This window comes from Elephas maximus, chromosome 8 (assembly GCF_024166365.1).
Source record: "Elephas maximus indicus isolate mEleMax1 chromosome 8, mEleMax1 primary haplotype, whole genome shotgun sequence".
Taxonomy (NCBI): Eukaryota; Metazoa; Chordata; class Mammalia; order Proboscidea; family Elephantidae; genus Elephas; species Elephas maximus.
This window is the reverse complement of record NC_064826.1, coordinates 97,881,381-97,908,039: the sequence shown is the minus strand read 5'-3', so window position 1 is coordinate 97,908,039 and position 26,659 is coordinate 97,881,381. Positions and strand designations below refer to the sequence as shown.

At 45.7% G+C, this 26,659-nt stretch overlaps 1 protein-coding gene across 3 annotated transcripts in view; it reads right to left on the bottom strand.

Annotated features, from left to right (window-relative positions):
* The window catches only part of EEPD1 (endonuclease/exonuclease/phosphatase family domain containing 1), a 172,274-nt gene that overhangs the window by 5,441 nt on the left and 140,174 nt on the right, over nt 1-26,659 (bottom strand). For 2 of the 3 annotated variants that reach the window (XR_007518394.1, XM_049893229.1), the window contains exons 4-6: nt 23,248-23,358; nt 15,803-15,937; nt 11,714-11,852 (exon numbers count right to left, since the gene is read on the bottom strand). Coding sequence is in view for 2 of the 3 variants with exons in the window: in XM_049893229.1 (XP_049749186.1) it covers nt 11,714-11,852; nt 15,803-15,937; nt 23,248-23,358 (385 nt within the window). In the remaining variant the exon portion in view is untranslated. The remainder of the gene's footprint in view (nt 1-11,713; nt 11,853-15,802; nt 15,938-23,247; nt 23,359-26,659) is intronic. The other variant, XM_049893231.1, reaches the window with a different exon arrangement.

Here is a 26,659-nt window from a genome sequence, read left to right as displayed (position 1 = left end):
GATGAAGTAAAAGAACTGAACAAAAGATTTCAAAGGGCCTCTCGAGAAGACAACGTAAAGTATTACAATGACATGTGGAAAGAGCTGGAGATGGAAAACCAAAAGGGACGAACATGCTCGGCATTTCTCATGCTGAAAGAACTGAAGAAAAAATTCAAGCCTCGAGTTGCAATAGTGAAGGATCTTATGGGGGAAAATATTAAATGACGCAGGAAGCATCAAAAGAAGATGGAAGGAATACAGAGAGTCATTATACCAAAAAGAATTAGTCGATGTTCAACCATTTTAAGAGGTGACATATGATCAGGAACCGATGGTATTGAAGGAAGAAGTCCAAGCTGCTCTGAAGGCATTGGAGAAAAACAAGGATCCAGGAATTGATGGAAAATCAATTGAGATGTTTCAACAAACAGATGCAGCACTGGAGGTGCTCACTCATCTATGCCAAGAAATATGGAAGACAGCTTCCTGGCCAACTGACTGGGAGAGATTCATATTTATGCCTATTCCCAAGAAAGGTGATCCAACCGAATGTGGAAATTATAGAACAATATCATTAATTTCACACACAAGCAAAATTTTGCTGAAGATCGTTCAAAAACGGCTGCAGCAGTATATAGACAGGGAACTGCCAGAAATTCAGGCCTGTGTCAGAAGAAGATGTGGAACCAGGGGTATCATTGCTGATGTCAGATGGACCCTGGCTAAAAGCAGAGAATACCAGAAGGATGTTTACCTGTGTTTTATTGATTATGCAAAGGCATTTGACTGTGTGGATCATAACAAATTATGGATAACATTGTGAAGAATGGGAATTCCAGAACACTTAACTGTGCTCATGAGGAACCTTTACACAGATCAAGAGGCAGTTGTTCGGACAGAACAAGGGGATACTGACTGGTTTAAAGTCAGGAAAGGTGTGCATCAGGGTTGTATTCTTTCACCATACCTATTCAATCTGTATGCTGAGCAAATAATCTGAGAACCTGGACTGTATGAAGAAGAATGGGTCATCAGGATCAGAAGACTCATTAACAACCTGCGTTATGCAGATGATACAACCTTGCTTGCTGAAAGTGAAGAGGACTTAAAGCACTTACTAATGAAGATCAAAGACCATAGCCTTCAGTATGGATTGCACCTCAACATAAAGAAAACAAAAATCCTCACAACTGGACCAATGAGCAACATCATGATAAATGGAGAAAAGACTGAAGTTGTCAAGGATTTCATTTTACTTGGATCCACAATCAACAGCCATGGAAGCAGCAGTCAAGAAATCAAAAGACGCATTGGATTGGGTAAATCTACTGCAAAGGACCTCTTCAAAGTGTTGAAGAACAAAGATGTCACCCTGAAGACTAAGGTGCGCCTGACCCAAGCCGTGGTACTTTCAATCGCATCATATGCATGTGAAAGCTGGACAATGAATAAGGAAGAATGAAGAAGAATTGACACCTTTGAATTGTGGTGTTGGCGAAGAATATTGAACATACCATGGATTGCCAAAAGAACAAACAAATCTGTCTTAGAAGAAGTAGAACCAGAACACTCCTCAGAAGCAAGGATGGAGAGACTGCTCCTTACATACTTTGGACATGTTGTCAGCAGGGATCTGTCCCTGGAGAAGGACATCATGCTTGGCAAAGTACAGGGTCAGTGGAAAAGAGGAAGACCCTCAGCGAGGTAGATTGACACAGCGGCTGCAAGAATGAGCTCAAGCATAACAATGATTCTAAGGATGGCACAGGACTGGGCAGTGTTTCGTTCTGTTGTGCACAGGGTCGCTATGATTCGGAACCAACTCGATGGCACCTAACAACAACAGTGACCTTAGGGGATAGTTTCGGTTGAAGGTTTAAAGAGTATCTCAGGGTAAAAAAAAAAAAAATAAAAAATTTTTTTTTCTCACAGGGCAATACTCACAGGGAGTCCTCTAGTCTTAATTGGTCCACTAAGTCTGAACTTTTTAATAATCTGAGTTCTGTTCTGCATTTTTCTCCTGTTCTATCAGGGTCCATCTACTGTGGCGGTGATCAGAATGGTCAGTAGTAGTAGCCGGGCTCCATCTAGTTCTTCTGGTCTCAGGGTAGATGAGGCCATGGCTATCCGCCCTGTAGACGAGTTTCTTCTCTGAGATTTTGTTTCCTTCCTTCTCTTTTGCTCCAGATGAGTAGAGACCAATGGTTGTATCTTAGATGGATGATCGCAAGTCTTTAAGACCCTGGAAGCTACCCACCTCGCTAGGATGCAGAACATGAACTTTGTGAACTATATTATGCAAACTGACTGAGCCATCCCATGAGACTAAGGTCCTAAGCCTTCAAACCAGGAAACTATTCTCATAAGGGGTTTGATTATGTCCGAGAAGTATATGCAATGGTGTCTTCCATGAATATATATGCATGCACACACACACATCTGTATGTATGTACACGCACATATACTTCTATCTACGCATACATATGTATGCACCTATACCTACCTATACACATACGTATGTGGACATACACACATTTTTTGGTTATTGTTGTCAATTATATGTCATATTCTTTTTCTCTTGTGTGCTTTTTAGTGGCATTGTTTACTCTTGTCAAGCCATGCTTTGTGTTCTGTTTTCTTTATGTCCTTCATATAGAGTCCCAATTTACAAGGGTGGCCATTGTTAATGTTCTTGATATATATTGCCCATCTACTTTCCAAAGGCTGCTCCAACTTCAGCTCTCTCCGGCAGTGTAGGGAAGTACTCCTTTCTGCATCAACACCGAGTATTATCATTAAAAGATTAATGTGATGCATGAAGACGGTGACTTCTTTCTATTTGGGTTCCTTTGATTACATTTTTTATATGTTCACTAGCTGTTTTTTTCCTACTGTGAACTGTGAATTGCATGTTCTGTGCCTATTCTTTTAGAGGGTACTAATGTTTTATTTATCATTTGTATAAACTCTATATATTAGGAATATTGACTCTTTATCATCTATAGGAAATGTGTTTTCTAGTTTGTCATTTGCCTTTTAAAGCACACAGAAGTTTGAAATATTTTTAATGTATGCAATCTACCAAAATTTTCCTACAGGTGCCTCCCAAATTAAACAAATATTCCATTTATTTTTATGATTTCACTTCTTGCATTTGACTCTTTAATATACCTGGTCTTTAGCACTAAGGTAAGAAATAAATCTAGTTTTATTTTCCCCACAGACATTAACCACTTATGCCAGTAGCATTTCTTGAAAAGTCCTTTTCTTTCTCAACTGAATTGTTAAGCCAACATCTCTCATTTTTTACATTTTATGTATGCTGTATCTGTTTCTAAGCCTTATCTAATCATCTGTTTATTCTTGAGCCAGTGCCATAATGCTTTATTACATATTCATTAAAAATATTTACATATTTTTGATTGTGAATTAAAAAAATAAATAAATTTGTATTAACTTTATTTAACATCCCTATCCCCGGCTGGAAACCCTGGTGGTGTAGTGGTTGAGAGCTACAGCTACTAACCAAAAGGTCAGCAGTTTGAATTCGCCAGGCGCTCTTTGGAAACCCCATGGGGCAGTTCTACTCTGTCCTATAGGGTCACTATGAGTCAGAATTGGCTCGACAGCAATGGGTTTTTGGGGTATCTCCCAGCTGGCCAGAGGAGGCCGTTACCTGTTCCTGTGTCTCCTTCTAGACAGTTCTACACAGTATGTGCAAGCAAGCATAGTTATTTTCACACAAACGATAGTAACTTTACATAGCAGCCTCTACCTCTCACTGGTCAATATATTCTAGAGATGGATCTGGTTCAATTCAGCAGTTTTCAAACATTTTTTTTCTTTTCTTTTTCAAATGGGACTTACACAATGAAATCCAAAAATGGAGGGGGTAAAAGTAGAATTGCTGATTGAAGCGGTGGCAGAGGGTGTGGGTGAGGGCGCTCAAGAACCCTTAGGGTACTGGGGAGCTTCAAAAAAATATTAATTGGGGCCCCACCCTCAAAGATTCTGATTTAATCAGCCTCAAGTGGGCCTGGTGATCTCAGGTGGTCCCAATGGGCAGCCAGGGCTGGGACCCGCAGCAAGGGTAACACAGAGCTCAGTTTGAAACCCACTGCAGGAAACCTACACACAGATTTTGTACGGGTGGATTATCTTGAAGAGTGAAGTCTTCTCGTCCAAGATCAAGCTATGCTCCTCCATTTAGTCATCGTTTTTTTTTTTTTTTTTAATGTTCTTCTGTAAAGTTTTCTTCATTTCACTGCCATATTTCTAAGTATTCTATGTTTTGATTTTTTATTATGGATGGGATCTTTGCTTTCTCCTGTTATATTTTCCAACTGGTTATTGCTGATATGGAATCCCTGGGTGGCGCAAAGAGTTAATGCACTCAGCTGCTAATCAAAAGGTTGAAAGTGCAAGTCTTTTCAGAGGCATCTCAGAAGAAAGGCCTGGCAATCTACTTAAAAAAAATTAGCCCTCAAAAACCCCAGGAAGCACAGTTCTATCCTATGCACATGCGGCCACCACGATTTGGGGTTGACTCGACAGCAACCGTTTTTTTTTGCTAATATATACAAAATGTTCTAATTTTGTATTTTATTCTGTAACAGTTTTCTTAATTCTCTTACTAGGACTAGCAGTTTTTAAAATAACTATTAAGATTGTTAAACTGACAATCATATTCCCTAAAAGCAGTGACTGTCTTGACTCCTTTTCCTCCACTATTTACACCTCATTTCACCTTATTGATTTAAATCAGCTAGGAGGAAGAACGGAACCCTGAGTGGGGCAGGTGGTTAACGTGCTTCGCTGCTAAACCAAAGGCTGCACCAGAGGAGTCTGAGAAGAAAGGCCTGGTGATCTACTTCTGAAAAAATCAGTCACCGGAAATCCTCCGGAGCACAGTTTTACTCTGATCCACATGGAGTCGCCATGAGTCGAAGGAAGAGCAGTCACGTTGGTAGGTACTGTCGCGTTGGTTCTGACTCATCAGAGGAAACACTGCCTGGTCCTGCGGCCTCCTCACCATCACTGCTGTGTTTGAGCCCACTGTTGTAGCCACTGTGTCAATCCATTTCCTTGCGGATCTTCCTCTTTTTCATTCTCGACTTTAACAAGCACGATGTCCTTCTGCAGGGACTGGTCCCTCCTGATAACATGTCCAAAGAATGTGAGACAACATTTTGCCATCCTCACTTCTAAGGAGCATTCTGGATGTACTTCTTCCATGACAGATTTGTTTTTCTGGCAGTCCATGGTATATTCAATATTCTTTGTCAATACCACAATTCAAAGGCATCGATTCTTCTTCAGTCTTCTGTATTCGTTGTCCAGCTCTTGCATGCATGTAAGGCAGTTAAAAATACCACTGCTCGGGTCAGGTGCACGTTAGTCCTCAAAGTGATATCTATGCTTTTGAACACTTTAAAGAGGTCTTTTGCAGCAGATATGCCCGATGCAATTCGTCCTTTGATTTCTTGACTGCTTCTTCCATCAGCGTAGACTTGGGATCCAAGTAAAATGAAATCGTTGACAACTTTGTTGTTTTCTTCATTTATCATGATGTTGTTTATTGGTCCAGTTGTGGTCCAGTTGTCCACGTTTTCTTTATGTTGCAGTGTAATCCATACTGAAGCTGTAGTCTTTGATTTTCATCAGTAAGTGCTTCAAGTCCTCTTCACTTCCAGCAAGCAAGGTTGTCATCTGCATATCGCAAGTTAGTCTTCCACCAATCCTGATGCTGAGTTCTTCTCCATATAGTCCAGCTTCTCCGATTATTTGCACAGCATACAGATTGAATAAATATAGTGAAAGGATACAATCTTGACGCACACTTTCCTGATTTCAAACCACTCAGTGGTTTGTTCTGTTCAAACGATTACCTACCTCTTGGTCTCTGTGCAGGTTCCTCACGAGCACAATTAAATGTTCTGGAATTCCCATTCTCCACAATGTTATCCGTAATTTGTTATGATCCACACAGTTGAATGCCTCTGCATAACCAATAAAACACAGATAAACATCTCTCTGATGTTCTCTGCTTTCAGCCAAGATCTACCTGACAGCAACAATGATATCCCTGGTTCCACGTCCTCTTCTGAACTTGGCTTGAATTTCTGGCAGTTCCCTGTTGACGTACTGCTGCAGTAACTTTTGGATGATCTTCAGCAAAATTTTACTTGTAACATTAATGATATTGTCTGATCATTTCTGGTGGATAACCTTTCTTTGGGATGGATACAAATATGGATCTCTTTCAGTTAGTAGGCCAGGTAGCTGTCCTCCAAATTTCTTGACACAGACAAGTGAGCATGTCCAGTAGTACATCTGTTTGTTGAAACATCTCAATTGATATTCTGTCAATTCCTGGAGCCTTGTTTTTTGCCGATGCCTTCAGTGCAGCTTGGACTTCTTCCTTCAGTACCATCAGTTCTTGATCATATGCTACCTCCTGAAATGGCTGAACGTCCACGTGGCTCTGTGTATTCCTTCCGTCTTCTTTTGATGCTTCCTGCATTATTCAATATTTTACCCATAGAATATCGCGACTTGAAGCTTGAATTTTTTCTTTAGTTCTTTCAGCTTAAGAAATGCCAAGTGTGTTCTTCCCTTTTGTTTTCTAGCCCCAGGTCTTTGCACATGTTATTATAATACTTTACTTTGTCTTCTCCAGCTGCCCTTTGAAATCTTCTGTTCAGCAATTTTACTTCATTTCTTCCTTTCTTATTAACTGCTCTACATTCAAGAGCAAGTTTCAGACCCTCTTCTGACATCCAGAGCAGTCATAGTGCCTCATTAAAACCAAGACAAAACGGGCTCTTGGCCCCTGTTCTAAAAGAAAGCAGCTTGATGACTCTGGGTATGGAATCCTGGCTTTGTACTCACCAGCTCTGTGACCTTGGGGGAACATTTTTGTCTGTAAAATGGGGAGAAAAATCAATTTTCACACATTGTTGTAAGGACTAGATGAGCTGTTGCAGGTGCCTGGTGTTAAGTATTTCACGTCATATTCAGGCCCCTTCCTTTCAAGTTCCTTGAACCAGATTAATAAGTTTACCCAAGAGACAACCCCCGCCCCCACCAAAAAAAAACCAAACCCAAACTTGCTGACATTGAGTTGATTCCCACTCATAGTAACCCGATAGGACAGAGCAGAACTGCCCCATAGGGTTTCCAAGGAGCGAGTGGTGGATTTGAACTGCTGACCTTTCGGTTAGCAGCCAAACGCTTAACCACTGTGCCACCAGGGACCCAGCGAGGTTAATTGTCTGTGTATAAATGAGGTCTACAAGGTGATTTCAGGGCCAATGTGGACAGGTTTTCTCTTTGAAGTATTTTAAACATTCCCCCCATGGTCTGTTCACACTAGTAATTGGGGTAATTACAAAATAAGAATTTTCCAAGCAAAGCAAGTAGAAAATCTGAAAAAAAGATGGGCCCCAGCTAGGTTCTGCTGAATTCCAATGGACCCTGCCTGATGCATCTCACTGTGAGGTTCACTTCAGGGTAGTCATGTCACCACAGGGAATGGCGTTTCTGTCACATCTTGCAAGTGAGGCATTAAGGAAAACAGTCCTAAAATAGGACCAAATGTATCTGACACACTCGGAAATCTTTTTCCGTGTCACAAATACGGTTCAGTAACAATGGCTGCTGCTGTTGCTATTAGCTGCTATTGAGTTGGCCCCTGACTCATGGTGACCCCATGTACAACAGAATGAGACACTGCCTGGTCCTGCACCATCTTCATGACTGTTGGCATGGCTTAAGTCCACTGCTGCGGCCACTGTGTATTTTAAGTGCATTCCAACCTAGGGGCTCATCTTCCAGCATTATATCAGACAATATTCTGGTGTAATCCATAGGCTTTGCACTGGGCTAATTTTTGGAAATAGATTTCCAGGCCTTTCTTCCTAGTCTTAGTGTGGAGGCTGTGCTGAAACCTGCCCACCACTGGTGTCCCTGCTAAAAGCCAAACCAAACCCATTGCCACCTAGTTGATTCTGACTCATAGTGACCCTATAGGACAGAGTAGAACTGCCCCATGTGGTTTCCAAGGATCGCCTGGTGGATTCGAACTGCCAACTTTTTGGTTAGCAGCCATAGCTCTTTACCACTATACCACCAGAGTTTGTAGCACTTAACCACCGGGACCACCAGTGCTCCAGTGCTAGTATTTGAAATATCAGTGGCATAGCTTCCAGCATCACAGCAACATGCACATCACCACAGTATGACAAACCGGTAAGTGGAATAATGGCTTGTTGTTGTTGTGGGCTGTTAAATCAATTCCAACTCATAGTGATCCTACAGAGCTGCCCCATAGGGTTTCCAAGGCTCTAAACCTTTATAGAAGCAGACTGCCACACCTTTCTCCTGTGAAGCAGCTGGTGGGTTCAAACCGCAATCTTTTGGTCAGCAGCCGAGCCCTTTAACCACTGAACTACCAGGGCTCCTGATGGAATAATGGCTGCTAAAAATCAAACCCGTTGCCTGCCGTTGAGTCGATTCTGACTCATAGGGAGCCTATAGGACAGAGTAGAACTGCCCCATAGGGTTTCCAAGGAGTGGCTGGTAGATTTGAACTGCTGATCTTTTGGTTAACAGCTGAACTCTTCATCACTGTGCCACCAAGGCTCTGGGATAATATCTACAGTGAAATGACAAAAGCTACCACCAGAGGGCACTCATGTATGCCAGATGATGCCCTCCTCCAGGGCGAAGTGAGGGACAAAAAGCAATGGGATGGAAGGCGTTTCCTGCAGTTTGGCTGTGTGGCCACCAGAAGTGTACTTGTACACCTCACTCTATGTCGTAACAACCTTGGCACTCAAGTCAGGGTAAGCCTGAGCTTCTTGAGAAACGAACCCCAACTTCCAACAGGAAATACTTGAGGATAATACTAACGATCACACTCATACCTGGCCACCACTAACGACCATCCCCCGAGCCTCGCTGTTCTGAGTCCTTCCTCCACAGCGCACTACTGAGCTGCTGCAACTCCGTGGGCAGGTGCTATCACCACCTCCGCTGTGCAGGTAAGAAGCTGAGGCTCTCAGAGCTTGGAGGCCTTGTCCAAAGCCACCCAGGCGTCTCTCTAATCCAGGGCTCTTAACAAAGAGCTGGATTGGAGGCGACACACAGACATGGGCTGCTGTTCCTAGCAGTAAGTATTCCAAGTGCCTAGAAGAGCGCCTGCCAAGTGGCAGAAGCTTGATAAACACATGCTGAATAAGTGAATAAAATAGGCAGGAGAAATACCTCAGAACAAGGGTGCAACTGGTGTTGGATAGCTAAAGGTTTTAAAGCCCGAGGCAGAGGCTCCCATATAAAGAAGAAGGTGTTTATTGGGATGCAGACCTGAAAAGAGCTCAGGCCGAAAAAGTCAGCTCTAAAACCAGGAGAAATGCTGGTGCTGAGCGTCCATAAACCCAGCTCTACGAAACTTTACAAATGAACACAACAGTTCTCTATCAGTGGGAGCATCCAGAGTCCCTGAGACTCATCTTTTGGTGAAATCGGCGGCTGTGATGATTCTGGGGCCACTTTTGCCTCTGAGGGTCCCAGGGTATGGCAGAGGCCTGGAGTTGCCTCCCAGAAGCCATCAGTCTGGGTAGGCTCCTTTCTCATTCCCTTGGTTCACAGAAGTGAGAGGAGAATGCCCGGGACTGATTTCCTCAGCATTCCTATAAAGTGCCAGTGACACCAGCAGGGACTGGTCCTCACTGAGGGATTATCTATCCAGATGTAAGCAGCACTACGCCCTGTGCTTTACTCTTCCTGAGTTCTCAGAGCAAGACCCTCTCCTCAAGCTGCAGGGGGGTCTGAAAGAAGAAAATTCCACCAGGGGACTGACACACTCTCCGCTGAGGTCAGCCTGCACGCACTTCCGGGCAAGGCAGGGAGGCCCACAGTTTGCTAATCAAGTCAGTTCTGTTTGCTTGGAGGGAAGCCTATGGAATGAAGGCTAAGCTTTGTCTGAGCTGAACAACCTCTGTTAATATTATTTACCTGGGCTGCACCTTGGGCTACCGGAACACATCCTGAAACCTTGAGCTCACAGTATCATCAGTTAACAATTAATTGCATATTAGTTACAGGCAGGGGGACACAGAGAACACCTGGGCACTGCCAGGGCCAGGTCAAGCTGTGGATTGATAGCCCCTTGGCAACTTGGGACAACAACCTGCCCAGGCTGTGTGGCAGAAGCCTGACCACTCCCTAGATATCAGCAAAGCCAGTCACTGACTGCCTGAGGCTCTCTGAGAATTAGCAACAGGCTTCTTTCCTTTGTGCTTCCATGAAAAGCAAAGGAAAAGCTTGGGATCAAGAACGACAGAAACGTCCATAGATTCTAAATGCTATAAAACCATCCTAGAGACTGGCTGTGGGTGAACAATTTCCCCTGCCTGGGTGGAACATTACCCTTTTCTGACTTTTTAGACCACTACACCTGAAACCAAATCCGTTGCCGTCGAGTTAATCCCAACTCATGGCGACCTCACGTGTTTCCGGGTAGAGCTGCACCCCATAGGGTTTTCTGGGCTGTAAGCTTTGCGGAGGCAGATCGCCAGGCTGTTCTTCCATGATGCCGATGGGTGGATTTGAATTGTCAACCTTTCAGTACGTAGCTGAGTGCAAAAAGTCTGTGCCAACCAGGGAGAAGGACTCTTAACTTAAGATGAACGCTGGTCACATTCCTGGCTCAAAAATGTAAGTTTGTTCTTTGACTAAAATATTTTTGTAGCTGAATCTTCACGAATCATCCACTGCACAGGGCCAATTGAACAAGAGAAGCCTTAAGAAGCTAGAGAAGGAGCTTTGGTGGCGCAATGGATACTGGTCAAGACTTAAGAGTATAGAAGAGAATTCCAGGCCTCCGGCTGTAAACACTCAATTAGAAGAGGCTGGTGCTTGGAAAAATCAAGCCAAATTGCAAACGTCCTAGTCCTGACAGCCCGGTCAACTCTTCCCTTTGGGTAACAAGTAAATCAAGCACAGAAAGCCTGCTCTGTTCATCAGGGCAGGACCTACAAAGCGAAGAGCCCTCCTTTCCTCTCAAGTCCTGCTCTTTTCAATGCTCTCTTGATTCTTCTGGCATTTTTAGAGTCAGTTCAGGCGCGCTGAGCCCCCTCCACGTGCCGGGTACTTCCACAGATACATCTGACTGAAAGCTCTGGCTAGTCCTGTGAGTTAGAGTCATCAGTTTACAGATGGGGCTGGAAGTGGCTCGGTGACCTGCCTGAGGTCCCACGGCTGGCAAAGGAGCTGAGAGGAAAATCCAACTTTTCTGACAGACTCCGGGCTCCTTCTGTGCAATCTGTATCCCACTAGGGAGAAAAACTCAAGTCGCTACTCATCAGGAATTTAATGTCTCTCCTCGTCACTCTCTAGCTCTCTTTGTCTTGAAGAGTCTGAGTCTCCAGGTAGCACTGTCAGGGTGGTATACCTGAGACAGGTGCACCCAGGAGAAGTTGTCACGGGGGAGCGTTTCACCACTTATGTTTCCCCCCTAATCCTTCCCATTAAAGAGGCTGAAGAGCCACCCTGGAACGCATATGTCAGGCCCACAGAGACAAGACCACACTGCAGGGGGTGGCGGGCTCCACAAGAGGCAGGGGTCTATCTCCTCTGTACATGTGGCTGCAGATGCTGAGAGACAGGAGATGGCAGGGAGAGAAACCTCCCTCCCTGCTGGCCAAGCCGTGAGGAAGGCCATTCCTACCTTTCAGGGTCTCCTGCAGGGTCTGTGCGAAGCTGGCCAGGCGGAGGCCCTCACTGTGATTCTTGCTTGGATTCTCAGCCCCTGGGAGTGTCAAGGCTGCCAGGTGAAGGTTCACAAGGGTCAAGTCATTACTTCCCACCTGGGTAGGAAACAAAGGAACAGGAAAAGGTTCAGCTGCTCATGTTTCCTGTATCAGTTATAACCGATGCATAAACAGCCTCTGCACAAAGTTGACAATAGTGAACAAAACCAAGGCCAGCCCACACCGCACAAGACAGTGCTTCACACGTAGGGCTTCATCTGAAGATTCTTCCAGGGCACTTGCAGGAGCAAGACTGATCTTAATCTCCCCCAATGTGGTATCCCTCCAAACTCGCTGCCCGTTGAGTTGATTCTGACTCATAGCAACCCTATAGAATAGAGCAGAACTGCCCCATAGGGTTTCTGAGGCTATAATCTTCATGGAAGTAGACTGCCACATCTTTCTCCTGTGAAGTGGGTGGTGGATTCGAACCACCGACCTTTTGGTTAGTGGTCAAGCACTTAAACCACTGTGCTACCAAGGCTCCTTTGGTATTCCCTACTCCTCCTTAAAAACCAAACCAAACCAGTTGCTGTGAGTTAATTGGAACTCATGGCGACCCCATGTGTTGCAGAGTACAACTGTGCTCCATAGGGTTTTCAAGGCTGTGACCTTTTGGAAGGAAGCAGATCGCCAGGCCTTTCCTCTGAGATACTTCTGGGTGGATTTGAGCCACCAACCTTTTGGTTAGCAGCTGAGTGCTTACCATTTGTGTCACCTAGAGCCTCCTACAAGCTTCTCTCGGGTTAATTCTGACTCATGGCAACCCCAAGTATGTCAAACTGTGTTCCAGAGGTGTCATGGATTGAATTATGTCCCCCCAAAATATGTGTATCAATTTGGCTGGGCCGTGATTCCCGGAATTGTGTGATTTTTCTGTATGTTATAAATCCTGCCTTTATGATGTTAATAAGGGAGGATGGGCAGCAGTTGTGATAGTGAGGCAGGACTCAATCTACAAGATTGGATCATGTCTTGAGGCAATCTCTTGAGATATAAAAGACAGAAGTGAGTAGAGACAGGGACCTCATACCACCAAGAAAGCAGTGCTGGGAGCAGAGTGCGTTCTTTGGACCCAGGGTCCCTCCGTGAAGAAGCTCCTGGTCTGGGGGGAACATTGATGAGAAGGCCAATAGAGAGAGAAAGACTTCCCCTGGAGATGACACCCTGAATTTGGACTTTTAGCCTACTTTACTGTGAGAAAATAAACTCTCTGTTAAAGCCATCCACTTGCGGTATTTCTGTTATAGCAGCAGTAGATGACTAAGACAATAGGGTTTCCTATGGATGATTTTTCGGAAGTAGATCACCAGAACTTCCTTTTGGTTAGCAGCCAAGCGCTTACCCTTTTGCAACACCCAGGGACTCCTTAAAAAAAAAAAAAAAAAAAACACCACTGCCATTAAGTTGATTCTGACTCACAGTGACCCTATAGGACAGAGTAGAACTGCCCCATAGGGTTTCCAAGGAGTGGCTGGTGGATTCAAACTGCCGATCTTTTGCTTAGCAGCAGAGCTCTGAACCACTGCACCACCAGGGACTCCTTCCAAAAAAACAAACCCAATGCCGTCGAGTCGATTCCGACTCATAGCAACCCTGAAGGACAGAGTAGAACTGCCCCATAGAGTTTCCAAGGAGCGCCTGGTGGATTTGAACTGCCAACCTCTTGGTTAACAGCTGTAGCACTTAACCACTACGCCACCAGGGTTTCCAGGGACTCCTTAGGGCCTGGTAAATCGGACATATCTGGAGGTGTCAGATTTTTTTTTTCCTTCCAAGCAACCATAAAGAAGGAGGTGGCTCTAGCAGCTGGGCTGTTAACAAAGACTTGGGGCTCCTACCTGTGTGGCCGCCTCTAAGTCCTCTTTAAGGCTCGCCAACTAGGGCCTGCGGCCTCCTTCTGCCCCACATCCCCACCCCTCCGGCTCCTCTCTGTGCTCTTTGCCCCCTGGACTGCTGCCCCGACGCTCACTTTCACCTGGCTTCAAGTGTGTAAAAAACAAGGCTGCCAAAACGCTGGTAGCCTAGGGGACACGACAGGCCCGCACCCCAGGATGGAGGCCACGGCGTCCAGGTGAGCACCCACAAAGTCAGGATCCATCTCCTGGGCATCCCAGCGTTACTCAGCTGCTTTGGGTTTCATAATCTTGCCCTTATGTTTGTCATGGCAACAAACATCAGATACTGCCAGGAAGAAAGGGTACATGGCCTGCCTTGTAGTGACACTGGCTAGTCCTAGCTCTTGCCCTGCTTGGTCAGGGTCAGTATAGCTGCTTTCCATACAAAAGGGCCCCAGTGTGGGGCTAGGGGGTTTTAAAGAAGATATTTGGCTGACTGACACGTCAGTTCCATGGGGACAACCATCAGAAATCCCTAGGTGTGTGTGTGCACACAGGACCCCATCAGTACTGTAGCTACAGGTATGAGTGTTCACGGGTATAACCACAAACAAGCCCAGGTGTGACACAACTCCATCAACACGAGAGCTACAGGTGTGAGAGGGGCCATGGTTGTAACCATAAATACCCCCAATGTGTGAGCATGTACAGACACATGCCCATCAACACCACAGGGATAAGTGTGAGAAGGGCCGTGGACTTGTGCTACAGGCCAAGTAGCCCCCAACACATGGCTGTCCCATGTGGCCCAGCCCCCTGCTCCTGCCAGAGAGAACCTGCTGGGGTCAGGGGCAACCCTCAGGCTCAGGACTGCTCTGGAGCCACGGCTTTGAAATGGTTTGTTCTGGTTTGACTCCCTGCTGAGAATTTGCATTTCCACCCCATATATACTGAATCAGAATCAGCAGTTTAACAACATCCCCAGGTGATTCTTATGTATGATAAAGTGTGAGAACCACCACTCCACTAGTGGTTCCCAGAATTGGTCCCTAACCAGCAGCATTAGCATCTCCTGGGAACTTGTTAGAAATGCAAATTCTCAGCAGGGGTTCGAACCCAAACAAACAGGTTCAAGGCCTTATCTGGATCACACAGAATGGAGGAAGGGGTGTCTCGATGCCTGGCAGACAATAGGCTTGCTGGGCTCTGTGGCCAGGACCACCCTTGCCTGACCCTGTGATTTCACAGGTAAGGGCCACGGGCCCCATGATTGCCAACTTGGTGACCTGTTTTTGCTCCTGGCTTCTCCTCCTGCCTGCTGTCCAGCTTCTGACCACTGTGCTACTCATTAACACTTCCCAAGGGTATGGAGGGTCGGAGAGACAGGCTTAGATCAATCTCCTTATCTGCTCCTACACTCTGTGAGACAGAGGTGCCCACATGGATGAGGGCTGCCTTAAATCCTTCTCCCTGGTCTTCCATTCTTGGGTTCTGTTCCAGAAATTCTGATTCTATATGCCTAGAGGTGTTGTTGTTGTTGTTAGCTGCTATTCAGTTGGTCCCTGACTCATGGTCACCCCATGCACAATGGGATTGGACTCTTGTGATCCACAGGGTTTTCACTGGCTGATTTTCAGAAACAGACCACACTAGGTCTTTCTTCCTAGTCTGCCTTAGTCTGGAATGTCCACTGAAGCTTGTGTTCAGCATCATAGCAATAACGGAAGCCTCTACTGACAGACAGGTGGTGGCTGTGCATGGGGTGCCTTGGTCAGCAATCGAACCCAGGTCTCCCACACGGAAGGCAAGAATTCTACCACTGAACCACCAGTGTTGCCTATGTCTGGGGTAGGGACAAGGAATCACTCATTTAAACAATGTTCCCAGGTGATGTTGATATGTGTCAGGTTTGGGAGCCAGCCATCTGGTCTCCCTGCCCAGGTGCCACAGTAGTTATTGGGGCTGACAGTCCCTCCAAGCCCCTTCTGTTCCTGCCCTGGACAGGGTCACTGGCCATAGGAACCCCAGGAGCAGGTGCTGATCCAACCCTGGGAGACACAAAATCAAGTCAAAACAAGGAGGTGTCAATCACTCACAGTTTTAGAAAGAGAAACTTCTTTTTCCTTTTTAGAAAGAGAAGTGGGATGTGGTAGACAATAAACAGGGTACCTTGAAGTGTGCGAGGTAAGGGCTGGGATGCGTGGGTTTTCCGTGCCCATTGCCCGGCATGCTGTCCTGAAAGAAGGTGTCTTTCAGCTCCACCCCGGCTGTGGAGTCCCACAGGAAGCCTGAGTACCCCACACCCTGCAGGGGAGAGGGCAGACAGAGCTGGTGAAAAGCAGGCATTCAGTGGAGTTCATTTTGTTGCCAGCGTCTTCCTCCACAGGGTTCAATCCTGCCGGGGAAGGTCTTGGCAGGAGTGCGAGGGAGAGACTGGGGAGAAGCAGCAGGCTCTGCCTCTTGGTCCCTGAAGGTGTGTGCACGGGGCTGTTGCTAAAACAAAAAGACACATGAAAGCCACAGCACATACCTTCTTGTCCCTCCCATTTCACACACTGCCAATTTCAGAGCTATCTACGCAATCAGGGCTGCCCACATTCTTCTCTTTTGTGGGAAAGGGAAGTGGAGGAGGCCCAGATCAGGCAGAATTATCCTTGCAAGCATCACACCCTATGAGGGCACAATTCATACCCTCATTTGCCAGATGAGGACACTACTGCTCAGAGAGGTTAAGTAACTTCCCTAAACCCCACAGCTGGTCAATGGCAAACCTGGGAATCAACTATGAGACCCCAAGGGGTGGATTTTGCTTAGTGATTAGTTGCTGCTTAGAACAAACAGTGCCTGGTGTTGGGAAGATGGTCCGTTGCACACCCTTGCAACCCAGAACATTCCCTGATAATGGAGGTAGGAACTGAGCCTCTCTCTCTGTCTCAGTTTCTTCTTCATCAGAGAAACTCCTTCCCTTCACCTGCAGCACAAGAGGGGTACATGCAGACTGCTGGCCCTGCATCAGCTGCAGAGTAAGACCCACTGGCCATGGGGGACTGATTCCCATTATTGAAGCTGACTTTGCTCTGTTTCTTCTCTATGTGAGTAAAGTTCTCTAGGATTCCAACCAGGGTCTGTGTGAATTGTGTCTGTGTCTTTCTTGACCTCGTACCTTGGTTCAACACCTGGCACCTAGTAAATGCTCAGTAAACATTTGCTGGATGAATGAAAATCAGAGCTAACCATCCCAACGGTCTGGAAATGGGCAGTCAAGGTCCCTCAGCAGGTGGACAGGGCCACGCTGAGGTCTAAGTTGCACCACAGGAACCCTGGAGCCCCAGCGTTGTAGACTGAATTCTGTCTCCCCCACAAAAAAAAAAAAAAAAAAAAAACTAAAATGTAGTGAATTCCTAGCCCTTGTATCTGTGGCCATGATCCTGTTTGAAAAGTGGGATTTTTCTTTTGTTATGTTAATGAAGTCTCATACCAGTGTAGGGTGGATCCTAAACCTAATGTCTTCTTACCTATAAAAAGACCAGAATAGATACAAAGAAACTCACATGGAGGAAGACAGACACCATGTGAGGGCCGTCAAGGAACCAAGGAATACCTGTAGCTAGAGATAAGGAAGGAACTGATATGGCCAAGACCCTAATTTGGACTTCTAACCTCCAGAGCTAACTGTGAGAAAATAAATTTCTGTTCTTTAAAGCCACCCGCCAGTGGTATTTATGTCACAGCAGCACCAGGTAACTAAGACCCCTGGTGAGCGGGGCAGGTGAGGGGCAGCAGCGGGCAGGTCCAGGTGCTGTCTCATCTGTCAGAGAAGCCACTCGACCTGCCTGCTTTGTGCTGCTGCCCAGAGGACTTACGACGGGAAGAGTAAACACTTTTCCTCCCCACCCCGATTTCAGCCTGAGAGGCTCTACTAGCCTTGAGAGCCTTACTCAGCCATGCTGCCCTGTGGGCTCCTCCACGCTGGGTCTGCACAGCCATCTCCCTGGCCAGCTTCTGCTGAGTCATAGCCTTGTTGGGCCGGGTACCTCGACTGCTCGTGGTGTGTGTTAGGAATAGGGCGGGAACTCGGGAACAGTGTTTGGCATGCCATGCACTTCCATGTTTTAAAAGCACTGAAAAGTGTCTTAGCCATCTAGTGCTGCTGTAACAGAAATACCACACGTGGATGGCTTTAACAAATAGAAATTTATTCTCTCATAGTCTAGTAGGCTACAAGTCCAATTTCAGGGCGTCAGCTCCAGGGGAAGGCTTTCTTTCTCTGTTGGCTCTGGAGGAAGAGCCTTGTCATCAATCTTCCCCTAGTCGAGGAGCTTTTCAGCGCAGTGACCCTGGGTCCAAAGGACACGCTATTCTCCTGGCTCTTGTTTCCTGGTGGTATGAGGTCCCCATGTCTCTCCGCTCACTTCTTTCTTTTATATCTCAAAAGAGATTGGCTCAAGGCACAACCTAATCTTGTAGAGTCCTGCCTTATTAACATAACTGCCCCTAATCCCATCTCATCAACATCATAGAGGTAGGATTTACAACACATAGAAAATTCACATCAGATGTCAAAATGGTGGACAATCGCACAATACTGGGTATCATGACCCGGCCAAGTTGACAGATATTTTTGGGGGACACATTCAATCCATGACAAAGAGTATTTTAATATATTCTAAGACTAGGAGTGAGCACTAGTTAAGTCTGAGAAGACCTAGGTCTTGGTCATGCCCATGTCACTGAGTCATGGGACCTCAGGTGAGCCCCTCAGTTTCTTCAGGTATAGAACAAGGTAAATATGATTTGTCCTGTCAGCTTTAGAATGCTGTTCCCCATTCAGTTTCCTAAACTTGGTGCCAGATTAACCTTCTTATAGTGTCACTCACATCACCTTCTGCTCACAAAACTTCAATAGCTCCCTGGTGCCCAGTGAATGAGGAGCCCTCCACGGTAGGGGCAGCACCTTCCTTTCCTAAGGCGACTTACACATCTGCTCACATGTGTCCGCAGCAGGACGGGGCTTTCTTACTTCCACACTTTTGTGAGTGCTGCTCCTTCCACCGCTGGTTTCTTACCACCCTTAGAGGACCCTTTCCCAATCCCTCCCAACTTAGCGAACCTCTCTCTCTCTTCATCGGAGCATCTGGACCTCAGTATGGGGTAGTGAGGAGAGTATAGACTTTGGAGCCAGAGTGAGCTACCTGGGTTCAAGTCCAAGCCCCACCTCCCATCAGCTGGGCAACTTCTGGGCAAACATTTGATCTTACTTGGTCTCAAAGGTTATCTGTAAAAATATCCCTCCAGCAATGGTATGAGGACTAGAAATTTGAATTACAGGTGACTGGACATGATTTTGAGGAGCCCTGGTAGCGTGGTGGTTAAAGCACTCAGCTGCTAACCAAAAGGTCAGTGGTTCAAACCCACCAGCTGCTCTGTGGGAGAAAGATGTGGCAGTCTGCTTCTGTAAAGATTTACAGCCTTGGAAACCCTATGAGGCAGTTCTACCCTGTCCTATAATTCACTAGGAGTCAGAATTTATGGCAGTGGGTTTTTTTTTTTTTTTTTTTGGTTTGGACATCATTTCAGGTATCTGAGAAATGGCAGCATATCTGCTACCATTGTCTCATCTCTGGGTAAAGACTGAACATTAGTGATCTGCAGGTATATGGTGTTTGAAAACATGTTTGGATTACCTGCCTCTAGTTAAAATCTCAGTATTTGCTTCTCTTGAGAAACTGGGAGATTCAGCCACACAGGGCCCACAATCCTACCTGGCAACACTGGCTACACCTGGGCCTACTGCGGCCTTGGCACAGGTGTAAGCTCCCAGCTCAACACAACCCAGACTGGCCTGCTTCTCTCACACTATCTGCTGGGCCCCTGGGCTGTGCTCTGTTAACAGAGAATTTCAGCACACATTGTCTTTTAAAATCCTTATAGCCATCAGGGGAGCTGAACAAGGGGTGTTGTCACTGTGTGCCTCAGAGTGAGTCTGACTCATGGCGACCCTATAGGACAGGGTAGAACTGCTCCATAGGGTCTCCTAGGCTGAAATCCTTACAGAAGCAGATCACCAGGTCTTTTCCCCGACAGAGCCACTGCATGGGTTCAAACCACCAACTTTTCGGTTAGCAGTCGAGCTATTGCTCCCATTTTACAGATGAAGGAATTGAGGCTGTGAAGTGTAAGTGGATTGAACTTGAGGCGGGTTACCTGTCTCATCCTTCTAATAGGCTGTGAGTTTCTTGAGAGAAGGGGCTAGGTCAGGCTCAGGTTGGACTCCTCATTGGGGCTTGAAAAGAGTAAAAACTGAAATAGGGTTGGGTCACTGTTTTTTTTTTTTTTTTTTTTCCACACCAGTGTGTATCTGGCACATGACATAGTGTCTGGTATGTAGTATCCTCTAGTAATTATTTGTTGAATGAATGGATAAAGTGCATTGAATGGACTATATGTAGGTGACTGAGGCACCTACATATAAAGTGCTATTTAAGAAAAACAAAAAGCAAGGTGGTATTACTATTTCTATGTGGACTGAGAAGGGAGAACTATGGGCTAGAGTCATAAAGACTAACCAGTTGCCATTGAATCAATTCAACTTAAGGCAGCCTCATGTGTGTCAGGGTAGAACTGCTCTAAAGGGCTTTCAGCGGCTGATTTTTTGGAAGTAAATCGCCAGGTTTTTCTTCCGAAGTGCTTCTGGGTGGACTTGAACCACCAGCCTTTCTATTTAGTAGCTGAGCACATTAACCATATGCACCACCCAGGGACTCCTTGGAAAGACTACCTATGTTCTAATACAGCTTTAATCCCAATCTACTGGGATTGTATATTGACTGTCAGATGCACTAACCATTTACAGATAATTGTGAAGCACTCCAAAACAAAAAACCCAGATGTTACGGGTTGAATTGTATTCCCCCAAAAGATTTAAGTCCTAACCTCTGGTACCTGTGAGACCTTGTTTGGAAATACGGTCTTTGAAGGTATTATCAGTTAACATGAGGTCATACTGGAGTAGGGTGGGTCCTAATCCAACGAGTTGTGTCCTTATAGAAGAGGAAAGAGCTAGAGAAAGACACACTGAGGGAAGATAACCATGTGACAGTACAGGCAGAAACGGGTATGATGCAGCTGCAAGCCAAAGAACCTTAAGGATTGCCAGAAGCCACCTGAAGCTACGAGAGAGGCACAGAACAGATTCTCCTCAGAGCCCTCAAAACAAAAAAAAACAAAACAAAACACTGTTGCCATTGAGTTGATTCTGACTCACAGCAACCCTATAGGACAGAGTAGAACTGCCCCACAGGGTTTCCAAGGAGTGCCTGATGGATTCAAACTGCCAATCTTTCGGTTAGCAGCCAGAGCTCTTAACTACTACGCCACTTGGGTTTCCAAAGGAGTTAACACTGCTGACACCCTGATTTTGGACTTTCAGCTTCCGGGAATTGTGACAGAATACTTTCTGTTCTTATAAGCTACCCAACGTGTTGTCATTTGTTATGGCAGCCATAAGAAATTAATACAACAGAGAAATAAGATTTGTAAGATTTATGTGCGTATTTTTAAACAACAATGGGCTGTGAGGATGGTGAGACTGGCAGCCAGCCCACCATCTTGAATAGGCAAAGGGCTGTGCCTGCCATCTTCTGTGATATAGGAACTAACTCCCTGTCTTTAAGCTATCTCCTTATTTGGGTATGCTTCCTGTTTCTCCCCAAGTTGAGGAAAACAAGAGGCTGGGGTCGCAGGACCAGCTGAAACTGGCAAGAACTAGATCTGGCCTAGCTGACATGTGCAGAACCATTGACCCTGTCTTCTGAGTGACTCCAGAATTATTCTCCCACCAGATGGAACCAAACTTCAGCGGCCCAAGATTGGGAGCTTTCAGAAGCGAGGGGTCCTAGCCTAAGGTCCGGTTTGAGAGACCCCCATTTTAGACTAAGCAAGCACAGAAAGGCCGGACTGCCCCAGGAACGCCTTTTTGGGCCAGGCCAATCAGCAAGCTGGCCCCACCTCAAGGCATTCCTGAAGACCCCAGACCCAATTTACTTCACCCATATAAATTCCTTGGGCTATTGCTCTGGGAGCCATCTTGGCAACGCCAAGTCCCCATGTGCTCCTTTCCTTGGCCAATCAAATAGAACTTCTTCTTTTGCTTTCATTCATTTTGTGTCACTATGGCCACGCCAAGCAGGCCTGGAACAGTCCAATTACAATGGCATAGAACCGCGCAGTGTTTCAGTCTGTTGTACACAGGGTCATTATGAGTTGGAACCTACTTGACGGCACCTAACAACACCAGCTTATAAAAAGAGTAGGGGCTATTGTCAATAAGTGACTAGGTACTTTTAACCAAGTATATATATATATTTATGACTTAAAAGCCCAACTGATCAATATCAGCCATATATATAAGTACAGCTCATGTGTATTAGGTATAATGGAGATAAAAATAAAACATCTGCATTTATAGGAAAATTATATCATGATTTTTTTGACTCATGATTAACTACCAGGAGAATTTATTTTTTTTTAAATCTCAAACCTCACTGGCATTGCAAATTCCAAGGTGAGAAAAATTGGTCCTGAATATGGTAATATGGTGTATAAGAGTGAAAATGTATCATATACAGAATTACCCACATCTGTATGGGTAACACTGACAAAAGAAAATTCCAAATCAAAATCTGCTGAAAATTGCAACACATCATTCCTGCTATGGACTGAATTGTGTTTCCCAAAAATGTGTGTCAACTTGGCTAGGCCACGATTCCCAGTAATGTGTGATTGTCCAACATTTTGTCATCTGATGTGATTTTCCTATGTGTTGTAAATCCTTCCTCTATGATGTTAATGAGGCAGGACTCAATCTACAAGACTAGATTGTATCTTGAGTCAATTTCTTTTGAGCCATAAAAAAGAAACAAGCACAGAGACAGGGGGACCTCATACCGCCAAGAAACAAGAGCCAGGAGAATAGCACGTCCTTTGGACCCGGAGTCCCTGTGCTGAGAAGCTCCTTGACCAGGAAAGACTGATGACAAAGACCTTCCCCCATAGCTGAGAGAGAGAGAAAGCCTTCCCTGGAGCTGGTGCCCTGAATTCAGACTTCTAGTCTCCTAGACTGTGAGAGAATAAATTTTTCTTTGTTAAAGCCATTCACTTGTAGTATTTCTGTTATAGCAGCATTAGATAACTAAGACAATTCCTATGTGCAAACTTGGCAAATACTTCATATATGAATTAAGGTGAACTTGAAATTTTCAATCAGTGAACAACGAGCACTTGACAAACTTGGCAGAAGGCAGAATGGTGATAAAGGGATCGTGGAGACTAAGGATAAAATACCCCATTTGCTGCCTGGGGCCCTGACAGGGTATCTCCTCCCCTCCCAACACCCCAGGGTCCCATTTCCACTTGGGTAGCAGTCCGTTCCTGATCTAAACACTACACAAGAAGCAGGGTGTTTTGAATGAATAGCAACAATTTAAAGAAAATGAGCAAGAACACAAGATTGCATCAAGGATGTTGGCAAAGTAAATTTTAAAATGCCCTTGATTAAGGAGAAAGCATGTTTAAGTACAATGAAAAGAAAGGCCCAGTTTTGCCTCTCATGGTACCTTCTGGAGCTGACTTGAAGGTTTCTCAGCAACAATGGCCTTCCAGCTTCCCCGGGGCCCCTTCCACTTGCGGATGTTGGGAAGGATCGGCTGGTTGAGCTCCATACAAAACTGCAAAGAGAGACACAAGTCAGTGTGTGTTTCCACCTGTCTTCGCTGGTGGCAGCCCGAGAAGCTGAAAAACTGTGTGATTTAGGCTCATTATCCGTATTCAGAGACTTGCAGAACTTCATCCCTGTCTTCTCAAAAATCAGGGCTTGTGAGGACCCAGATGATGAAACAAACAGCACAGATTACAAAGCAAACTGTCCGTCTACGAAATGCAAAGTTATCATATGCGGACTCTCAGTTCATAGAAATGGGTTCTTTGTAGCATTCTTGCCCAAATAGAGGTGGGCAAGAGTTGGACGACTCAAAAAGAGCAGTCAGAATCCTTTTTATCCTTGTAAAACCAGTGGATTCAAGATCCCAGAAGGGCCTAGATCAGTATCAAATCCAAAGGGAAAAAAGATGAATACCTCCCCCCAAAAACTCATTGCCATTGAGTTGACCCTGACTCATAGTGACCCTACAAGACAGAGCAGAACTGCCCCACAGGGTTTCCAAGGAGCAGCTGGTGGATTTGAACTGCTAATCATTTGTTTAGGAGCCTAAGCTCTTAACCACTGTACCACCAGGGCCCCAGAGATGAACACATGGTCTCTTTTTTCCTTGGAGTTTAGCTTAAATCACCAGTTGCCAATGAGTCAATTCCAACTCATGGTTACCACTCATGTGTATCAAGGCAGAAGAAAGTAGATAGCCTGGCCTTTCTTCTGAGGTACCACTGGGTAGACTCAAACCTCCAATCTTCCAGTTAGCAGCTGAGTGTGTTAACCATTTATACCACCCAGGGACTACAGAGCTTAGCTTAGAGGGAGCAAAAAATAATCCCAGCTTCATCTTGATCTACCGTATTGTTCACCAGAGGTTTCCTCTCAGACAGCTCTGCTGTCTTGGGTGGCTACTGCACCCCATGTGTGTGTAAGCCACGTACTTCTTTCTGTTTATCATGTTCCACCAATGGAAGAGAACCATAAAGCCACTTTACCCCAAGGCAACATAAAACCATACCTGCACAGGCAAGGTAAAACAAGGAGTCCAAAAACCAACCTCAACATATATAGACCAATTTCCCTACTTCATGCACCCCTCCTCTGGGGTTTGGTTCTTTTTAGGTGTCCCCAGAATTGGTCAGATGTTTGGCTCAGTTTTCTAGACACTTCTACATCTGGGTCATTATCAGTCAGAACTGACTCGACGGCACCTAACAACAACAACTACATCTGGCACTGCCCCTCCTTGCCCTCTTCCCCTTTACTTTATGCATCTGGGAAGATGACACTCATCTCTTTCTCTACCCAGCCCTCCAAGAGAGGGGTTTCTTGGCTTCCTTCTGGGCTTATCAACAAGCTCTCTCTTTAATGAGCTGTCCTTAACTAATCTTGTTTAGTCCCACAGCTTCAGTTTACACCCAATAACTCCAAAATCTGTATCTGCAGCTCAGATTTCTCTCCTGAGTTTTGAACTGTGTTTCTCACAGCCTCTTTAACATTTCCATCTGAAGGTTATTATAGAATCTAAAGCCCACTATGTCCAAAATGCGTCACACAATTTCCCCACTACCCACCACAAACCCATCCACCCCATGCACATGAGTTCGCGGCATTTCCATCCACCCAGCGGCTCTGACTCCTCCTTCTTGTCCCACATCCAACCTCTCACCAAGCCCATTGACTCCACTGTCACATTTGCCTGGATTCTCGTTACTCTCTTCCACACTCACAGCTGTGATCCTTTTTCAGAGCCCCATCTTCTCTCACCTGGGTCACTGTCACTGCGTCTATGAAGTCTCCTCGTCTCTGCCACCCAGTCCACCCTCCACTTATCCACTAGGTAAGTTGTGAGGCCACACAGATGCACCACCTCTGTGGTTCTCAAAGTGTGGTACAGGGACCCACAGCATCAACATCACCTGGGAACTTTTAAGAAATTCTCAGGTCCCACCTTGGACCTACTGAATCAGAAACTCTGGAGTGGGGCCTAGCAGTCTGTGTTTTAACTAGCCCTCCATGCGATTCCGATGCACATTAAGGTTTGAGAACCGCCATGGCTGCCCAGGTTCTCCCTGAGCATCTGCCCAGATGTTGAGGCACTGTGGCTTGCTAGCCTTCAGCTGTCAGCCCCCTCAGGAAATGCTGTGGCTACAAAGAGCTGCCCTCATGCCCTTCCTGGGCTTCCCCAGTCAGTGGTTAACAAAGGCCAAGGTATAGAGGCCTGGTCTTTGTCCTCACAGTGGTTACTGTAAGAGGGAAGGTGAGAGACAGGTCGATACTCAGTCAATAATCTCTACAGTGACAAGCACACTGTGGAGAAAGTAACACAGGGCAAAGGGAGGAGGAATGCTGGGAGGTCTCCTGTAGATAAAGGCCATTATAGGAGTTGGATAATGCAAAGGGTTAATGTGTTCTACTGCTAACCAAAAGGTTGGAGGTTCGAGTCTACCCAGAGATACCTTGGGAGAAAGGCCTGGAGATCTACTTCTGAAAATTCAGCCACTGAAAACCCCATGGAACACAGCTCTACTCTGATACACATTGGGGCACCATGAGTCAGGGCTGCCGTGAGGGCAGTTGGTTTATGCTAGGAGTTATGCTGCTTTTACAGTAAGTTGTGTAAGAGTCTCTACCTCCCCAGCAGTGGATTCCACAAGGGCAGGGACTGTGCCCAAGTCATCTTTATAAACCCCATACTCAGCACACAGCATGGCACCCAGGAATGCTCTCCAAGCATTTGCTGGGTGAATCAGCAAACTCTTTAAATACATGTATAACAAACAAAATCATATGGTCTACCACGCCAGCAATGACAAACTGAAGAGGAATGGTGTCATGGGTTGAATTGTGGCTCCCCCCACCACCCCCCATATCTATCAACTTTGCTGTGCCATGATTCTCAGTATTGTGTGATTGCCCACCATTTTATGTGATTTTCCTGTATGTTGTAAATCCCCTGAGTATGATGTAATAAGATGGATTACCGGCAGTTATATTGATGAGGTCTACAAGACTAGCTAGTGTCTTAAGCCAATCTCTTTTGATGCATAAAAGAGAGAAGTGAACAGAGAGACGTGGGGACCTCGTACCACCAAAAAACCAGTGCTGGAGCACGTCCTTTGGACCTGAGGTTCCTGCACTGAGATGCTCCCAGACCAAGGGAAGACTGATGAAGAAGACCTCACTCCAGAGCCGATAGAGAGAGAAAGGCTTCCCCCGGAGCTGGCACCCTGAGTTTGGACTTGTAGCTTACTAGGCTGTGAGAGAATAAATTTCTCTTTGTTAAAGCCATCCACTTGTGGTATTTCTTTTATAGC